We start from the raw sequence: 16,550 nt of genomic DNA, 5'->3' as shown, positions 1-16,550 counted from the left end.
GAGACCCCCCCTGGAGTCCTGCGTCCAGCTCTGGAGCCCTCAGCATAAGAAAGACACAGACCTGTCGGAGCGGGTCCAGAAGAGGGCCACGAAAATGATCAGGGGGATGGAACACCTCTCCGATGAAGAAAGGCTGAGAGAGTTGGGGTTGTTCAGCCTGGAGAAGAGAAGGCTTCAGGGAGACCTTATTGCAGCCTCTCAGTACTTAAAGGGGGCTTATAAAAAAGATGGCGGCAGACTTTTTAGCAGGGCCTGTTGCGACAGGGCAAGGGGGAATAGCTTTAAACTAAAGGGGCGTAGATTTAGACTAGATAGGAGGAAGAAATTTTTATGCTGAGGGTGGTGAAACACTCAGGTTGCCCCGAGAGGTGGTGGATGCCCCATGCCTGGAAACATTCAAGGTCAGCTTGGCTGGGGCTCTGAGCAACCTGGCCTAGTTGAAGATGTCCCTGCCCATGGCAGGGGCGTTGGACTAGATGACCTTTCGAGGTCCCTTCCAACCCAAACTATTCTATGATTCTATGATTCTATTTCTGTTGTATTTTCTGCTTTGTCTCCCATCAGTTGTTCTTCGGTGACAAGGGACCTTACCAGCTGTGTGAGAAAAGGCTACAACGGATTGAAGAACTGTGCCAAAAACTGCCAGTTTCTGATCCAGTGAGGGCTACATTGGAAAGCAGCCAACGAATCCTGAAGGAGCTCAAATCCCAGATAGACAGCACATACGTAAAGCTAACAGAGCACTCAGACACCTGGAAGGGCTATAAGAACAGGTGTCGGCTCAATTGCTAGCTGGGTGTTGTAGAGCCTTATGTGTGGTCACTCCTCTAAATGTCGTCGTAGATCAGTACCACGTAAAGAATGATACTGTGTTGTTAGCTTCAAGTAGAAAACTATACTTTATGTAGTAATTCCACAAATTATAGTGGGGTTTTGAGTGGATTTTATAATTTTTGGCTTAAATTTAAGAGGTTACCATTTGGTGGTGGCAATTTTTGTGTAACTTTTTTCCTTGCTTTGCATTATGTAATGTTTTATTTCAGATTTTCTGAATTGGCAAATTGGATTTCGTCAACAGAAAGAGAGCTAAAGAAGATAAAGGAAAGTGTTAATGATACTGCCAAATACAAGCAATGTAAAGCATCTGTGGGGGTGAGCCCTTGGCTTATATTCTAACAAAGCTACGGTCATTGCTACTGGGACTCTGGATAAAACTGTTTTCTGAAGTAGTGCAACTGTTTTACTATGGCGACCATAGTAGGTCTGCTGATTCCTGGTAATCTTAAAAACGTTTCCGGGAGAAAGTTCCACATGCAACAAAGTGTGGCAGAAGTTCCTACTTTTAATAATTTAGAGAATGGCAGGTCTCTTTACCCATATATTCAGAACATCCAAAATATAGAAGCAGATAGAATAAATACTTGCCCCTCATCCTGCTGCATGCACAGTTAAAAATGCTGCGCAAAGAAAAGCCAAAATGTCTGCACTGGGGGTTTTTGAAGGATCAAGTTACCGTCTTACATTTAGGGAAATCTTCTATAATAAAAATTCTCTTCTACAGTAGTATAACAGGGGAGGCAAAGATATTCTCCCATTCACTTTTTGTTTGGTGATTGGTAACAGAATTGGTAGAATAGTTGAAGATTGGGTTGTTTGGTTAAATTCGTTTTAGGCAATAATTTATTGTGTCACTTGGGACCTAGCTTGACCCTTATTTCTTTTTTTTGTTTCACATGCTAGGAGCAAAAAATAGGAATGTGACATACTGTAGGAGTTTGTGTGAAAGTCATGAGTAGGTTATGAGGCTAACTGTGCAAAGAAACATAATTAGGATGACCTTGATAAAGCAGATAGACCTTTAGCTTAATGGGTGCTTCTGCTCCAAAAATTCTCATTTACTCATGCAGTTTCACTGCTGGTAACTTCTCATCAGCACTGGCACAAAGATACAAATGGACTACTGAGTGAAAACAGGGAAAAAAAGAGCTGTTTAAATAGGAAAAAAAATACACAAAACCTTGTATCACATGAAATTTTATGTTTGGGAAAGTCAGCATTTAAGATTTAAATGGTAACTAAGAAATTTGGTCAATATATGGAAAATATATACACGGTATCTACCATCTATCTATCTATCTATCTGTAGGTAAAAATGTTAGTTTGTGAGGAAAAAGTACTCCACTACTACTTATTAAACAGCAGTCTAATAAGTAGTAGTGGAGTAAAGTCTGTGGAGGAAATGCAAAAATCTAGCCATTGACTGGAACAGAATCATATAGGGTATGCAAATAGAAAAATGTATGCAAAATAAAAAATAGTGTTTCAAGATAAGAACAAAGGTAGCATGTTTACACTACTAATCTTTGAACTGATGCCATGAATGTCACTCATTAATATATTTTGTTTATTTGAAGAAAATACATTTTGATTCTTCCATAGGAAATTAGGAAGCATATTAACAAGCAAGGAGAAAATCACAGCTGGCTGAAATCTAGACTTGCTGTTTTGACCGCAGTATGTCCTGATTTGGAAGCCAAAAAGACAGAGGATGAGCTTTGTAAACTTTCCAGTGACTTCAAGGGACTCCTAGATTTGCTGGCTAAGGTACAGTATGAGGGACACAAGAACTCCCCATTTCAGTGTCACATGAAATGATGTCAATCATGGCTTCACAAGCATAAGTTCTCTGCTGTGTTTTTTTAATTAAACTGCAAGCATTCAGCAACGAAAAACTCATTTGTACTCCCTGGGGAGCAAAGCTTTGAGAGTAGCAGCCAAAAAATACTTACATTATGACAATGGATCTTTTTCCCTTTGCAGGACTGGAAAGCTTCATAGTAAATGTTTCTGGAATCAAAATGTCAGTATTTTTAGAGGCAAAAGATAGTTTTCTAAAACCAGCTTTTAGTGAACATTGGCAAAACTGTGTTGTACATCAACTAGTGGATATAGAATTTGACTTTAATCTTCATTTATGTATCTTTTATGCTGAAATAATAAAGGAACTACTGTGAGGTAGTTTCAAATCATTAAGGATGTCTATCATGCACTGAATTTGCAGGAAAAGTCTGCAGTTCTCTGAGGTCTGAATGATAATACGATACTGTAACTGCTGAAATCATGGGAAGTTTCTAACTGATAAGCAAAACCTCTTAGACTCCACTGAACCCTTGAGTTCTGTGGGATCTCAGGGAATTTACTGCTTCACAGTTTTCACAGTAAAAAGAAAGATCAGGAGAAACTTAGAACATCTTACACTTAGAAGGCGGAACAGATCTATTTGAAAAAAGAGTTCAGGATAGAGAAAGAGTTTAGGCTTCAAATTCCATTGTTAATGTCGATTCTTGTGGAGGCCTTGTAGGTGTTCCAAATGTATAAAAGTTCCATGTATTTATTGAAACTTCTCTAAACTTCTGTGGTGTGAAAACTGTGTTTGGAAAGTTGGGGAAACCAATGTTCTGACTTCCAAGTGACTGCAAAAAATTTAAGATAATATCTTTTTTTATTATTATTTTATTTTTTATTAAAGTACTTTTGCTTTTTGTTTCCTCCAAAAGTCAGAACTCAGGGGAGCACAGGTTCATGAAGGTAAAAAAGGAAAATAAGAACTAGAATCTAAACTTGTTTTGAATTTAAAAGCATAATCTAAATGGCACTTTATACTGTAGTTAAGAGACTGCTGATTCTTAGAAGTCTGAATACTCTTTACAGCTAAATTTACAGCTTGTTAACCAGATGGATGAGACTGTTTAGGCAAGGACTGATACTGGGTATTTCCAGAGTTCAGCAATGTTTTCTGGAGAGTAAATACTAAACATTTACATAACAGGAAAGAGAATGGCTTGAATCTGAATGACCCTCCAAAGTGAATATGGACTGGAAAGAAAGAAAGGAAGAGAGGAAGAAAAGAAAGGAGTTGCTTAGTTCTAGAATACTTGACAATTAAAACCTTAAAACACAGGAACTGTCTGAGGAACAGAACCTGTACTGAGAATCAGCTACAAGTTGTTAGCTGAATCATGTAGAGGGAAGAACTTTCTGATATGTTGAATAGATATATCTTTTTCTTTATAAAATTCTGCAAACTGAGACTGGATATTGCACCACAAGCATGTTGTGGTCTATAAAACCAGGGTAACAGGGCATTTTAATATATTTGTGGTTCACCAGGGCACTGCTCTAGAAGGTCCTAAAGGCAGCACGATTTTTTGTGAGTTGACTAGCGCAGGTGTTTTGGAATCTGGGTCAGCTTGCAAGGGTGAGGACAACGTGTATTTTCATAGAATCATAGGATCATAGACTAGTTTGGGTTGGAAAGGACCTCTAAAGGTCATCTAGTCCAACCCCCCTGCCCTGGGCAGGGACATCTTCAACTAGATCAGGTTGCTCAGAGCCCCGTCCAAGGATGGGGCATCCACCACCTCACCTGTTATGTAAATATCTGTATTTTCCAAGTGGTCACCAATAAGTGGCTGTCGGAGACAGCTATTTACTGTATGGCAATGTAATACGGAGTATGTCTAAACAAGACAAAGGTCTCCTTGGTCACATTTTAAGTCTACAGTCTCTCTTTCAATGTAAAGTTAAAGGTGTTTGTTAAGAACGCTGGAGACAAAAATGGTTTGAATTTAGACAACTTACTATATTTTTTGAAAAAATATTCCAAATATAAATGTGCCCTTAAAATATAGATGTGCCTTTCAACATGAAATACTTAAAGTTATCCATAATTGTAGATTGAAAAGACATTAGGCACTGTTGGAGAATGTGTCCAGTACAAAGAAGAAGTTAAAAGTGCAATTGAAGACTTAATCAACAACTCTAAAGAAGCCCAAGCAGAGGCTGAAAAGATCCTGGATACAGAAAGTTTATTACAAGCTCAGCAACTACTACTTCATCATCAGGTAGGGCAATTAGTCATGGCCATATTTGATTTTTTTTTTTTAAGGCAGAATGTATGTAATTACTAAATTTTGTTATGTCCATTAGCATAACTCTTTATATTTAAACTTGGAAAAGTTATAAAGGAAATGGTGTCATATGGCCTAGTATTGATTTCTTATGATGAAAAAAGTACTCAGTATTTTTTAAATGTTAATGCCCAAGGATGAACTTGTTTTTCAACTTTTATTGAATATCTTTTTATTTCACGTGGGTTTTTTGGGCACAGAGCACCTGTAAAACAGGCTTCATTTACTTGAAATTTTGGGTAAGCGTACTCTGCAAATAAGTAGTCTCTCTCTTTTTACCTTTTGAAAGTTTGCGTGTCAGATTTGATCATGGTAAATTTGGCCTGATCCTGGTTTTGGAAATTTCTCAACTTCAGCAGCTTTGATGTGGCCCCAACTGTAAACGCTGGAGGGAAGGTGTACCTCTAGCCTTATCTCCTCCTCTAGGTAGCTACTGCAGTGACAGATTGGCCTCCAGTCTGCAGGAGTAGAACAGGAGGCTTTTTATGCACCGATAATAGATCAAAACATCTGCGGGCTACAGTAATAATAAATCATATGGGCTGCATACAGCACGAATCGTGGGTTTTAAGGCCAAATATGGGAAATTAACTTTGAGGCCTGCTCAAAGCTAATAAGAATAAGAATAATTTACTGTCAATGTTTGGGCATTATATAAGTGTTTTATATTAACATCTATTTCTGTAAGGTCGGACATGTCTTATTGTCTGACCAGGCACTACTATGTCTTACCTCTGTCTTATCTAAACTCTTTGGTGTTTGTAAAAGCTATTGTACATGTTAAGGTTCATATTTGTTCTTTCAATACTCTACATTCCTTATCCATCATAGTAGAGGTAGTAGGAATAGTTAGCCTCTCCGTGAGTTCTCAGACTCTTCTTCTTCTTTTGATATGGAGTCTGTTAAGGTATAAACAGACTTTGACAAAGACCTGAAGGTACCCACAGTAGAACTGAGCAGGGAGCTGTGAGCTTACCCAGCAAGGCTGGCAATGGGTCAGGCATTTAGGAAAGGAGAGGGGAGGTAGTCTTAGGAGTTTCTGATAGTGCTACAAAGCAAAACGCATCAAAGAAAGAGTTATGCAACTTGGCCATCCCCCTACTGCTCTCTAATGAAGGCTGATATATTGCTTTGATTAATCTGAGGCTCCAACCTGTGCCTCAAAGAGCGCAGAGCAGACCTGGATGCTTCCAGGCAGTCATGAGGAATACATGCACCTGTGGCTACTGCTGCAGTTGCTCAACTGTTGGGGCTTCTGCTTTCTAAAATACTGCTTTGGATAAACGGCCATACTGTCACTCTTTCTCTCCTCTTTGTATGCCACAAAAGCTGTATACACATTTTGAACCCAAGGCATATACTTGATGCATATATGAGACTCTCGAGAATACTTGCCACAGTTTATCCCTTTGTCTGTTATTCCCATTGCATACCCGTGCAAAAGCAGAAGGTGGTTTCATTGTGCCAGTTTCCCAAAGGAGCTAAAAAGTCTAATCATTCCTGTTGGATGAATCTTTTTAGCAAAGGACAAGGAGACTCCGTGCAAAGAGACAAGATGTGCAACAGCAGATTTCCCAAGCTAAACAGCTGCAGATTGAAGGTGGACTGCCCAGCACAGTGCAAGAGGATTTACAAAAGTTGGAAGGAACATTGGAGAACATGCAGCAGACTGTGGAGAAACGTGAAGAGCAACTGCAGGTGGGTCCTTTGCAAATAGAAATAAAAACCTGTGCTTTCTTCTTTTGTATTTTTAACTTAGTAAAAAAACAATTTTTTTAATGTAAAAAGTCTGAGCTCACTTTCTCACCTCTGAGTCTTGGTCCTTGGGTTTTTCATGATCAGTACCTCCATGAAAACTGCTTGAAGCTGCTGGATACCTCTTAATTAATAAAGAAACAGCATTTTGTCTGGAAGTGTTTAAAAGTCTCAACTATTTGGTCATAATAGATATTTTAAATAATTTATCTGTGAATTAATTATTAGGTGGGCTGTCTCCCCTGGTTACTAAAGATGGCATTGCCCTTTAATTGAGTCTTTAGGTTGGATATTAGATTAATAACACCTGATGTTGTGCAAATATAATCCTCACAACTACTGTGTGAAATACATGCTGTCATCCTAAATTTAAAGAAGGAAGAAAAAAGTCACAGAGAAATCAAATTAATTGCTCCAGGTTGTATAACTAATCACTGACTGAACTGGGATTAGAATTTACAGCTTTTTGCACCCACATCTGAGTTGTCCTTCGCATTTCTCTAAACAGAATGGTAATCCAGCTGTCCACTATTTCACACAAATGTTTAAAGTCATCAAAACTATTTCCATGATAAAACACAAGATGAAAAACATGGTCGATAGAGCTCAAATAACTTCTTAATGTAAGAATTTACTATTGAAGCCAATTTTTTTCTAAGGAATCCCATATATAAAGTCCAAACTAGGGCCTTGCTTTACTTTGGAACCAAGAAAATATTTGTTTATACTGTCATAGTTCTTGTGACTGGTAATTAAATGCTGTATGTTAATCAAAATTTTACATTATCAGTAAAGAACAAATAGATTCCTATGTGTGAGTTTCCTATGAGTAGGGATTTTCTTCTACCATTTTCTATAATTTATTTCATTAGAGAACTTGAAAATCTTTTAGATATTGTTGACTACCTGTCACCATAAGCATAAGCATCTGTATCTATTACTTCAGACTTCTTATAGGACATTCAAATATAAGATTTAAATATTGCTGGCACCTTAGAGAAGGTGCACAGCACAGTATGAATCAGTGAAAATTCAAGGGAAAACTTTTCTTTTATTGGGTTCAGAACAGTTTCATCTGTAGAGTGGATGGCATTTCAGGAAAAACTGTTATTTTATCTCAGGTCTTTTTCTTTTTTCTTCTTCAGTAACTTACAATGAAATTCGTTTTTCTCCCCTTTGATCTTTTTGTGTTTGTGTTCCTGTTTTGGGTTTGTTTGTTTGTTTGTTTTTGTAGGTCACAATAAATAAATGGGAGCAGTTTGAAAGGGACAAAGAAACAGTAGTAAAATATCTCAATCAAGCAAGCTCTGCACTTGAACGTATCTTAAACTTTAGCAGTTTAGAGAGCCTCTCCTCAGAACTGGATCAGACAAAGGTATTCACTGTGTAAAATACAGGAACTGAGATATCTTTCCGCCTTGCATGTTAACATGTAGCGAGCATATTGCCTTCAATCTTTGCATGTTAATGCTGGTGCAAATTGCGTATACAGATTAGAGACTGCATAAACTGTTTAGAGGTTAAAAGTTATTTTATGAAAAGGTCATGAAGAATTACTCAAAGTCTGCATCTGAAGCACACGTATGGAAGGTAAAATGATTTTGAGGACTTCCCATTTTATGCTCAGTAATCATCTATACTAGTAAGCTAAACAGTGTCAAGCACTGGCATATCAACATCAATAGTGTGCTCTTTGGCAAGGTTATGTGGACTGTGCCAACTAGCACTCTTTTAGCCCCGAGGTGAAAAAGGAGAAGCTTCTACAATATGGACATAAGCCATAACATGCCACTTGCCCTTAGCAACACAGAATTACCCCAGCCCATTTTATTTACTGATTCAGAAGTAATAGTAGTGATTGGCTTTCCTGAGTGCCATGCTTTTCATGCTGTTTTTACCCTTTGATGAATCTGGTACTGAATTATGCATATCTTGGTTATGCTCAGCATCCATTGTTCTGGTGTATGGGTTTACCATTTGTGACAGAAAATAGATGTTAAACAAAGTGAGATTACAAGCTACAGGATACTGCAAAATCCTCTCTGTAAAGGGTAGGATCTAAAGATTAAATAAAGATGCATGTAATCATAGAATCATAGAAACATAGAATAGTTTGGGTTGGAAGGGACTTCTAAAGGTCACCTAGTCCGACAATTCACAAATAAATTTATTGAAGAGCTATAGAATAAATTTTGATTGGCTGAGTTAAAAACTTTTGGACATATAGTCTCCCTTGCTAAATTTTACTCAAGCTAGTTTGCTCAAGTGAACATTTCTTAAATGCAACAAGAAAATAACTTCCTTCAGAGGTTGTTTTTATTTATTTACGCATTCAAATATACATATAGGACACAGATACTTTTTCTAACCACAAACACTGAGGAAAAATACTTTTTGTGTAAATATATTGAACTGTTTATAGTTGTATTAATGTCTTGCATCCTTACAGGAACTTTCTAAACAGACTGAAGCAATGGCAGTGCAGGCTGAGAATTTGGTGAAGAATTCTTCTGAGATACAGCTTGGTTCAAAGAACAAGCAGTCCCTTCAACAGCAGGCAAAATCAATCCAAGAACAAGTGAAAAAAGTGGAAGTTACTCTTGAAGAAGAGTATGTTCTTAACAAGTCCTAATATTTATTCTCCACTATAAGATTGTATCAGATTTCTAGAATACCTTGTCAGCATTTTGTGTTGTCTCATCAGCTCTGTCATTTACAGCTTGCCGTGGCATAGTAACCAGGTTATAGTACCAAATATGTCAAAAGAGTGTGTACAAATAAACAAAATCTTTGTTTAACAATACATAGTTTATAAAACCACTGTTAGTTATGTTTAACCTGTCACTTCTCTTTAATCCCCAGTCTTGTGAAGAAGGAACAATTAAACTCATTCTTGAGGTACTAGACTTTTTTAGAAAGAAAAATCTCAGTGCAAGTATGAGAACAGCACATTTGCCGTATTTGCCTCGGTTTTCAGTATTCCACTTTCTCCATAGGAATGTCAAGAAGTGCCTTCATTTTAGCTGAATATCCAGATTTTATTTCATGGGCAATATCAGAATCTGCTTCTGCTGCTGCAAATAACAAAGGCATCATTTGCCAAATTTTCTTTAAAAATTGAAAGTTCAAACTCCAAGAAAATGTTGTTAAATCCTGTAAATATTTGTAGCTTTTTGTATTTGTAAAAATTTCATCCCTTTTCTCAAGTGAGTAACTCAGTTATTGAACTCAAGTTACTCAACTTCAACTTCAGCTGTTGCTATTCTATCTATAGACACATACATTTATATGTGTGTATGAAATTAGTATTTTTGCATATATTAGATCTGATACACAAGTCATAGATATATGTGCCAATTCTATGTTGTCTTACTGGAATTACTATGTAGAATAATTTGCTGTATAAGTTTAAGCAGGTACCACCACCTCCATCTGAATACGAGCAAAGGGCAATGCTCACAATATCGGGTTTTTTCCCCTGTTGGCCATTGTCACGCTAACCTGACTTTAATTTGGTGCCATTTTCTTCCCAATGTAAAAGAACAGTTGTAAAACAGAATAACTAGCCTCTGCAGCAGATGTAACTTTCTGATTGTTGATGGTCTAATTTTTTTACATAACACTTTCTCCAATATGAAGTATTACAGTGATATGCAGTCAAATTCTACCATATCTTACTGAATACTTCAGTTTATACATCTTTTTCTCCAATATTAGAGAGAAAACTAGTGTGATTTTTCAATTCAAGAAATTCATCCTTCCAACAATGAATATTCACCTTTTTAAGAGTCATCTGTTTTTAAATGAAAGCCATCATTGATATCCCCTTTCAATGTAGATATGAAATAGGTTTTAGTTGCATGTATGGATTGTACAGAATGTCTGTGGTACTGTGACAGATAATAAAAAAATAAATCCCTTCTGCAAAACATGCAAATATATACAACTCTTCACAGTGGATCTACAGAACATATAATCAGTGTGTAAGGGTTATATTGTAACTCGCATCATCAATAAAAATCTTGGCCGAGTAATTTAAAGTGAAGGTGTTCCAAATACATGTGGTACATACTATGCCGGTGAGCAGGAAAGGGAAAGGAAAGATTGAGCAGCCCTCCATAGTCAGCTACAAGGCATCCTTAGCACACCTGTTTTCCAAGGAGATCATGCGTAGCTGTGCAGTGTGTTTGGGACTGTAGTCTTTACAGTCTGAGGCTTTCTTAAAACTATAAGGAAGGCAGATACAAAGGTGATGCTGTGCCGCTGATTTGGTCCCTTAATTCTGATTTCCAGCTGTATTTTCTTGGGCTGGACTTGAGTGAAATATTTTTGCACTTCGTTTTGCTGCAAGTAACTTGAATTTGAATACATTCTTATCAGTAAATGGCTGTTGACATTGCTATTTTTTTTTCATTTTGAAAATAAATAAGAAAAAATAAAAAGGTCAATTTTTACGTTTTAGACTACATCTTTTCTTAAAGCTTCCTCTAGCTTTAATGAGGGGGGGGGGAGAGAAAAGAAACAAAATCTTTTTAACATGGAATGGTTTTTAAGGCTATATTTAAAAGGAAAATGTATTTTGGAATTTTGTAATATTCGAACTTTTCTGATGAGATTTTAATATTTTCAGTGAAATAGAAAATGCATGTTTTGCAAGCTGTGTGTAGGGCCTACATTAGCAGTGGTTTCTTTACAATGACTTGAAAGGAGCAGAAACTTTTCATACTGGATGTTAATGCTGTTAGACCTTATAAGGGCCTTAGACTTCTTACTTGTGACAAAAAAAAAGGGTGCTTTGTTTGCTATCCAATATATACAAGAATCAGGCGTAATCCTTCTCTGTTTAACATACCTATAATGTATGTTTCAAAGAATATAAATCTATGAACTTTGAGGTAGTTGAGTCATATCTGTTGTTGACTCTTTGGCTTGATATGAAATCATTGCCTCAGAAAACACAAAATTCCTATAAGATGGGCAGATTGCTGCTATAAAAACCCAAGTTTAATAAAGTGGTCAAGCATTGGTGAACATATGTACCTCCAGAATACACGTGGTTTTAATCATTCTTTTGTAGCAACTAAATGACTAACATCTGTGACTCAGTTATCTCGATTTTATATCTGATATATATGATTTTTATATCTGATGTAATCTCAATTCCATATTATTTCATAGAAATCATATTTATGTTACTTTTCCTTTCTCTTCCTGCTATGATGAGATTCTTGATGTACAGCTGATGAATGAAGCTGTACCCTGTTTCACCTCTCAGTGTCCCCACTATGGCTAATATAATTGTTTGACTTTGGGTGCAGTCTGGGAGAGAACCAAGTTTGAATTTAGGCACACAACTTGGTCCTCTAAAACCAGGAGTTTTTAAAATGACCCTCCTGTAGATTGAATAAGTTACATTTTTATTCTAGCAAGAATATGGGCAGCTTCATTATATTAAACTGTTTATTCTCTCTAATTAATTTGGTTAATTTTAGTATTAAAAGCATGGAAATGGTGAAAAACAAGTGGGATCATTTTGGCAATAATTTTGAAGCTCTGTCCATCTGGATAGCTGAACAAGAGAAAGAACTGGAAACTTTGGAAACATCATCATCTCCTTTGGACATACAGATCAGCCAAATCAAGGTGATTAGTTCTTGTTATGTTTAGCGTTAAAAGTCCATTTATCTGTCATTTTGCTAGAGGCCAAATGGGAGAACGGACATTTTACACGTTTCCAAACTACCACGATGTAATGATGGCACGCTTTGTACACAAATATACCAAGCAGTAAGGTTTTACCTAGACTAAAGGAAAATTCTTACAGGCTGCCTTCTCTGTTAGTGTTTAGTTTACATATATGGAGCCTTTGTGTGTATGTTAAAAATATTTTTTAATTTATACTCTTCTTATTTTTTGAGTAATCTCAACTGGTGTACAAAATAGCTACATAAATACAAGGTGTATAAAGCCTTTTTATTTTAAAACATACATCAGCTAGTGGATATAGAACTTGATTTTAATCTTGCAAGATAAAGTTATAACTTGATTTATGTATCTTTTATGCTGAAATAATAAAGAAACTATTGCTCTTGGTAGCTTGCAAAGCCACATACTATTTATTGCTATTATATTTACAGTCTTAAATTCTGTGTACATTCCTGTAGATACATAGTGGTTTAGTTTCTTATTGCTAACTGAGGTGCATATTGTCTCCAAGCATTGCATTTCAAGGGCTGACTTCATATCCTCCCACAAATGGAAACATACCTTCTCTGAAACTGCATGTTTCTAAGGGGACAGAGTTTTTCAGTACACAGTGCACGCTGCCATTTTCTTTGTTCTGTGACCTACTTGCTCTTCAGAAAGTGTGCAGGTGTGCCGCTGCTTGCAGTCACGGACCAGGCTGACACTAAGTATTTCCAAAGGATCCCGTAAGGCCTGTGCTTCACGTGACAGGAACAGTTTATCAACAGATTTTCCTGTTCTTAATTTGATCACAACTTTACATACACCAAATAAATAAAATCTCTTGATTTCATCATTGAAGAATAAAACAATGCTTGAATTCTTGCTTCATCGCCACAGCAATTCAGAAAGTTTCCTTGTGAAATGATATAGATGCATTTATTCCACTGGCACACACTGTCCTGTAGCCATATTTTTCAGTAGTTAGTAGGTATGATTCAAATGTTTAAGACAGAAAGCAAGTGCATCAAATGATATGAATATTGCATTACAGTGTGACAACAGCTTTTGTCTGTCCAAATGGAGCCCAGTTAAGCCCTACTAGTCCATTCAAGCCAATTTCCCGGAAAGGCTGTTCCTTGCTAAATAGGCAGCTAAACGGTAACTTTTACACTGCATTGCAAGTTTTTGAAAATGCCAACATAAGCCCTCTTCATTTAAACATCATGACAGAAAGAAAATGGTCAGCAGGTAATTTTTATAATTGGCTGAGTGAACAGACACAAAGCAGAGAAAATCCTCCAGATAAAGCCTAGGGTACATCACTGTAACTCAGATGAGCAAACCAGCTTTATGAACTGTGATACGTGAAGTGAGTCATCTAACCTCCGATATGTGGACACAGCTGGAGGTCTTCTTCAGCAGCATTGCTTTGTGCCTGATTTTGAAGGATTTGTTATGTTTTGTTGGGAGTTTCCTGATGAGTTAGTCTGTGTCACAATGCTAATCAGCATACTTAGTTCATAATTTCTAGTACAACATATTAGTAAGGAATATTGCAATATGAGGCAAATACACCAAAAAAAAAATAAAAATGGTGGTGTTCCCTGATATCTTTGGCTGACCAGATAAAAAACCTGGGGTCAGCTGAATGTAATTATCATACATAGTGTAATTATCATACATTGATTGCAAAACCCCAATGACTTCAGCAGAGCCAGATTTTCACCTACGCATTTCTCAGAAATTCCTGGTGGACAAAATGACAGTTATCACAAGTAGTTACCAGCGGTGGCAGACTCAGTGAGAGTTTGAAGGCCTCAATTATCCACCTTCTTTTATGTAACTGAGTGAATTTAACAGAATAGCGTGGGAGTAAAAAAACGCTGCCTCATTTGTATCTGCTGCATTGTTAGATAATTTCAGTTTCAGGGCCGCAAATCCAGTATTCTTCCTCAGCACCGTATTCTCATGCAAAAAAGATAGATATTTTATAATCTGAATTAATTCAGAATATATTGCATAAAGAGACACTATAAACGCTTACAGCACCACATTTTTTTCTGTACTTTCACCCTGCTAATTCTAGACTCTGAATGTTGCAGTAAGCCACTCCTGAGCTTTCTAATGGCAAGCAAGATACCATATTTTTATCACAATTATAGCAGAAGGTGGGCACTTTCTATGCTTTTGAGAGTGCATTTTCAGGAAAGTTTTTGGTTGATCTTACATACATACATATCTTAACATTTTTATATCTGAGAATGCTATTGCCTATTTCAATTTCAAAGAGCGCTCTTGGCTCTTTCAATTCCCTTCCAATGAGTATTTTTCACTGCTTTTGAGAAGAGCTCCGTGGACATACTACATCAGCAAAAATTAAAAGAATTCTGTTGTGAAAAAAATCTTATTTCCAAGTTCACCAATGCTTACTGAATAAATAGCCACTGAATGTGAAACACCCTAAGTTTGTGTCTTGGATGTTGTAGCTTTCAGGTTTGCCTCTAATTTGCAATAAAAACAAGTGCAAAAAAAAATAGGAGACATTGCTGTCACGCAGCTGCTGAAATGTAAAGCCAGTGCTAGTTTGTCTTTATGCATTTACTAACTGACGTAGAAGACAGCTGAAAAGTACCAAAGGCCATTATCATTCTTGTTTCATGGTTTCCTATTTACACTGTAATGTGGTTCTTTATTTAATCCTCTGCCTGAGGGCACGCTCACCCTACCTCATCAGCTAATTTAATTTATTCTTTATTATACCATAGGATTTTAAATTAGAAAATGAAAACAATCTTTATTGGTTTTCAAATCATAGCATGTTTTATTTTGTAAGTGCTTGAAAACTTATTAAACACAAATAATCAACTGTTAGGGTTCAGCTCCTTAACAATATTGTTTTCAGTTATACACCTACAATTTTCATCGTCTATTTATTTTGAAACTTTAAGACAATTGTGTATTAATTTGCTGTGAAGTAAGAGATGCTAAAATATGAACGATCTTGTCTCCTTATGAAAATATGCACCTCAGGCAATTCTAATTCCTCTTCATAGATGCTGTTTTTAGGGCAGGCTGTTTTTTAAACCTTTTCCAGTGCTAATTTCAAGAAGAAAGAGGGAATTTACAGGGCATATTAAAGACTTCTATAACTAGTTATTTCAAGTGGTCAATGAACTCTCCTTTTATTTACTTTTTTCATGAAGAATATTAGTAGCTCAGGTAAAAGAAGGAAGTAGAAAATACTATTCTGATAACTAAAACCCTATTGTGCTTCTTTATTTACTATTACTTTACATTTTAGGTTATTAATAAAGAAATAGATGATAAAATAACTGGAATCTCAAAACTAGAAGAGGAAGCCGAGTCTTTTTCCCAGTTTGTTACCTCTGGAGAATGTGCACATATTAAAGCCAAACTGTCTCAGGTCAAAAGGTATTGGGAAGAGCTAAGAGATCATGCACAGAGACTGGAAGGAACAATCACAGGGAATGCATCAGCACAGCAGAAATATGAAGAAAGTCTTAAACAGGTAGACAATGCAAAATCTAACGGATTGTTTGCAGTAGTTTATAGAATTACTCTTTATTTTTCTAAAGTTGCATATAAAATGCGTATTATAATAGGATGGACTAGAATATATGAGTAGATTTGTAAGGTAATTGCAAGACGTCTGTATGTAAATTTTTGCTTTGAATGACTTAAAAGGCAGGTTCAGGAAGACACTAAAATATACACACTCAAAAGATTATGCTGTCTTTTAGAAAACCTGTGATTCTCCTGGATATTGCACTAATAAACCACATCCATACTTCTTATAAACACTTTAACTTCAATCTTGCGTTGTTAGTAGGTCATAAGGAAAATAATTTAAATATTATTATTGCCCCGGTCACAAGGACCTGAGCACAGTTAGCATCTTGTAACTTCAGAAGGCAGTCAGCCCTACAAAAGCTTAGGATATAATATTCTCTTAGCACTAGATATTTAAAAGACGTTATTTAAAGCATCGTTTATGTATTTCCAGTTGGTTTTAGACTCTCTGGTTTGCCTTTTCTTCACAGGTGCAGCGGGCAGTGTCTGAATTTGAAGCTAAACTAGCTGAGCCTCTCACATCATGCTCCTCATCAGCAGCAACAT

General features: G+C 36.4%; 1 protein-coding gene across 1 annotated transcript in view; it reads left to right on the top strand.

Annotated features, from left to right (window-relative positions):
* Positions 1-16,550, top strand: part of SYNE1 (spectrin repeat containing, nuclear envelope 1) — a 258,380-nt gene that overhangs the window by 46,119 nt on the left and 195,711 nt on the right. The window contains 10 exon segments of the mRNA XM_009324159.1: positions 565-773; positions 1,044-1,152; positions 2,440-2,604; positions 4,737-4,904; positions 6,492-6,668; positions 7,960-8,100; positions 9,175-9,335; positions 12,218-12,368; positions 15,715-15,942; positions 16,475-16,550. The exon segment at positions 16,475-16,550 is cut by the window's right edge and continues 3 nt beyond it. Coding sequence (XP_009322434.1) covers positions 565-773; positions 1,044-1,152; positions 2,440-2,604; positions 4,737-4,904; positions 6,492-6,668; positions 7,960-8,100; positions 9,175-9,335; positions 12,218-12,368; positions 15,715-15,942; positions 16,475-16,550 — 1,585 coding nt within the window.

Source organism: Pygoscelis adeliae, unplaced genomic scaffold (assembly GCF_000699105.1).
Source record: "Pygoscelis adeliae isolate BGI_AS28 unplaced genomic scaffold, ASM69910v1 Scaffold105, whole genome shotgun sequence".
In the NCBI taxonomy this organism is placed as follows: Eukaryota; Metazoa; Chordata; class Aves; order Sphenisciformes; family Spheniscidae; genus Pygoscelis; species Pygoscelis adeliae.
The sequence above is the reverse complement of the archived record's forward strand: the minus strand, read 5'-3'. Positions and strand labels throughout refer to the sequence as shown.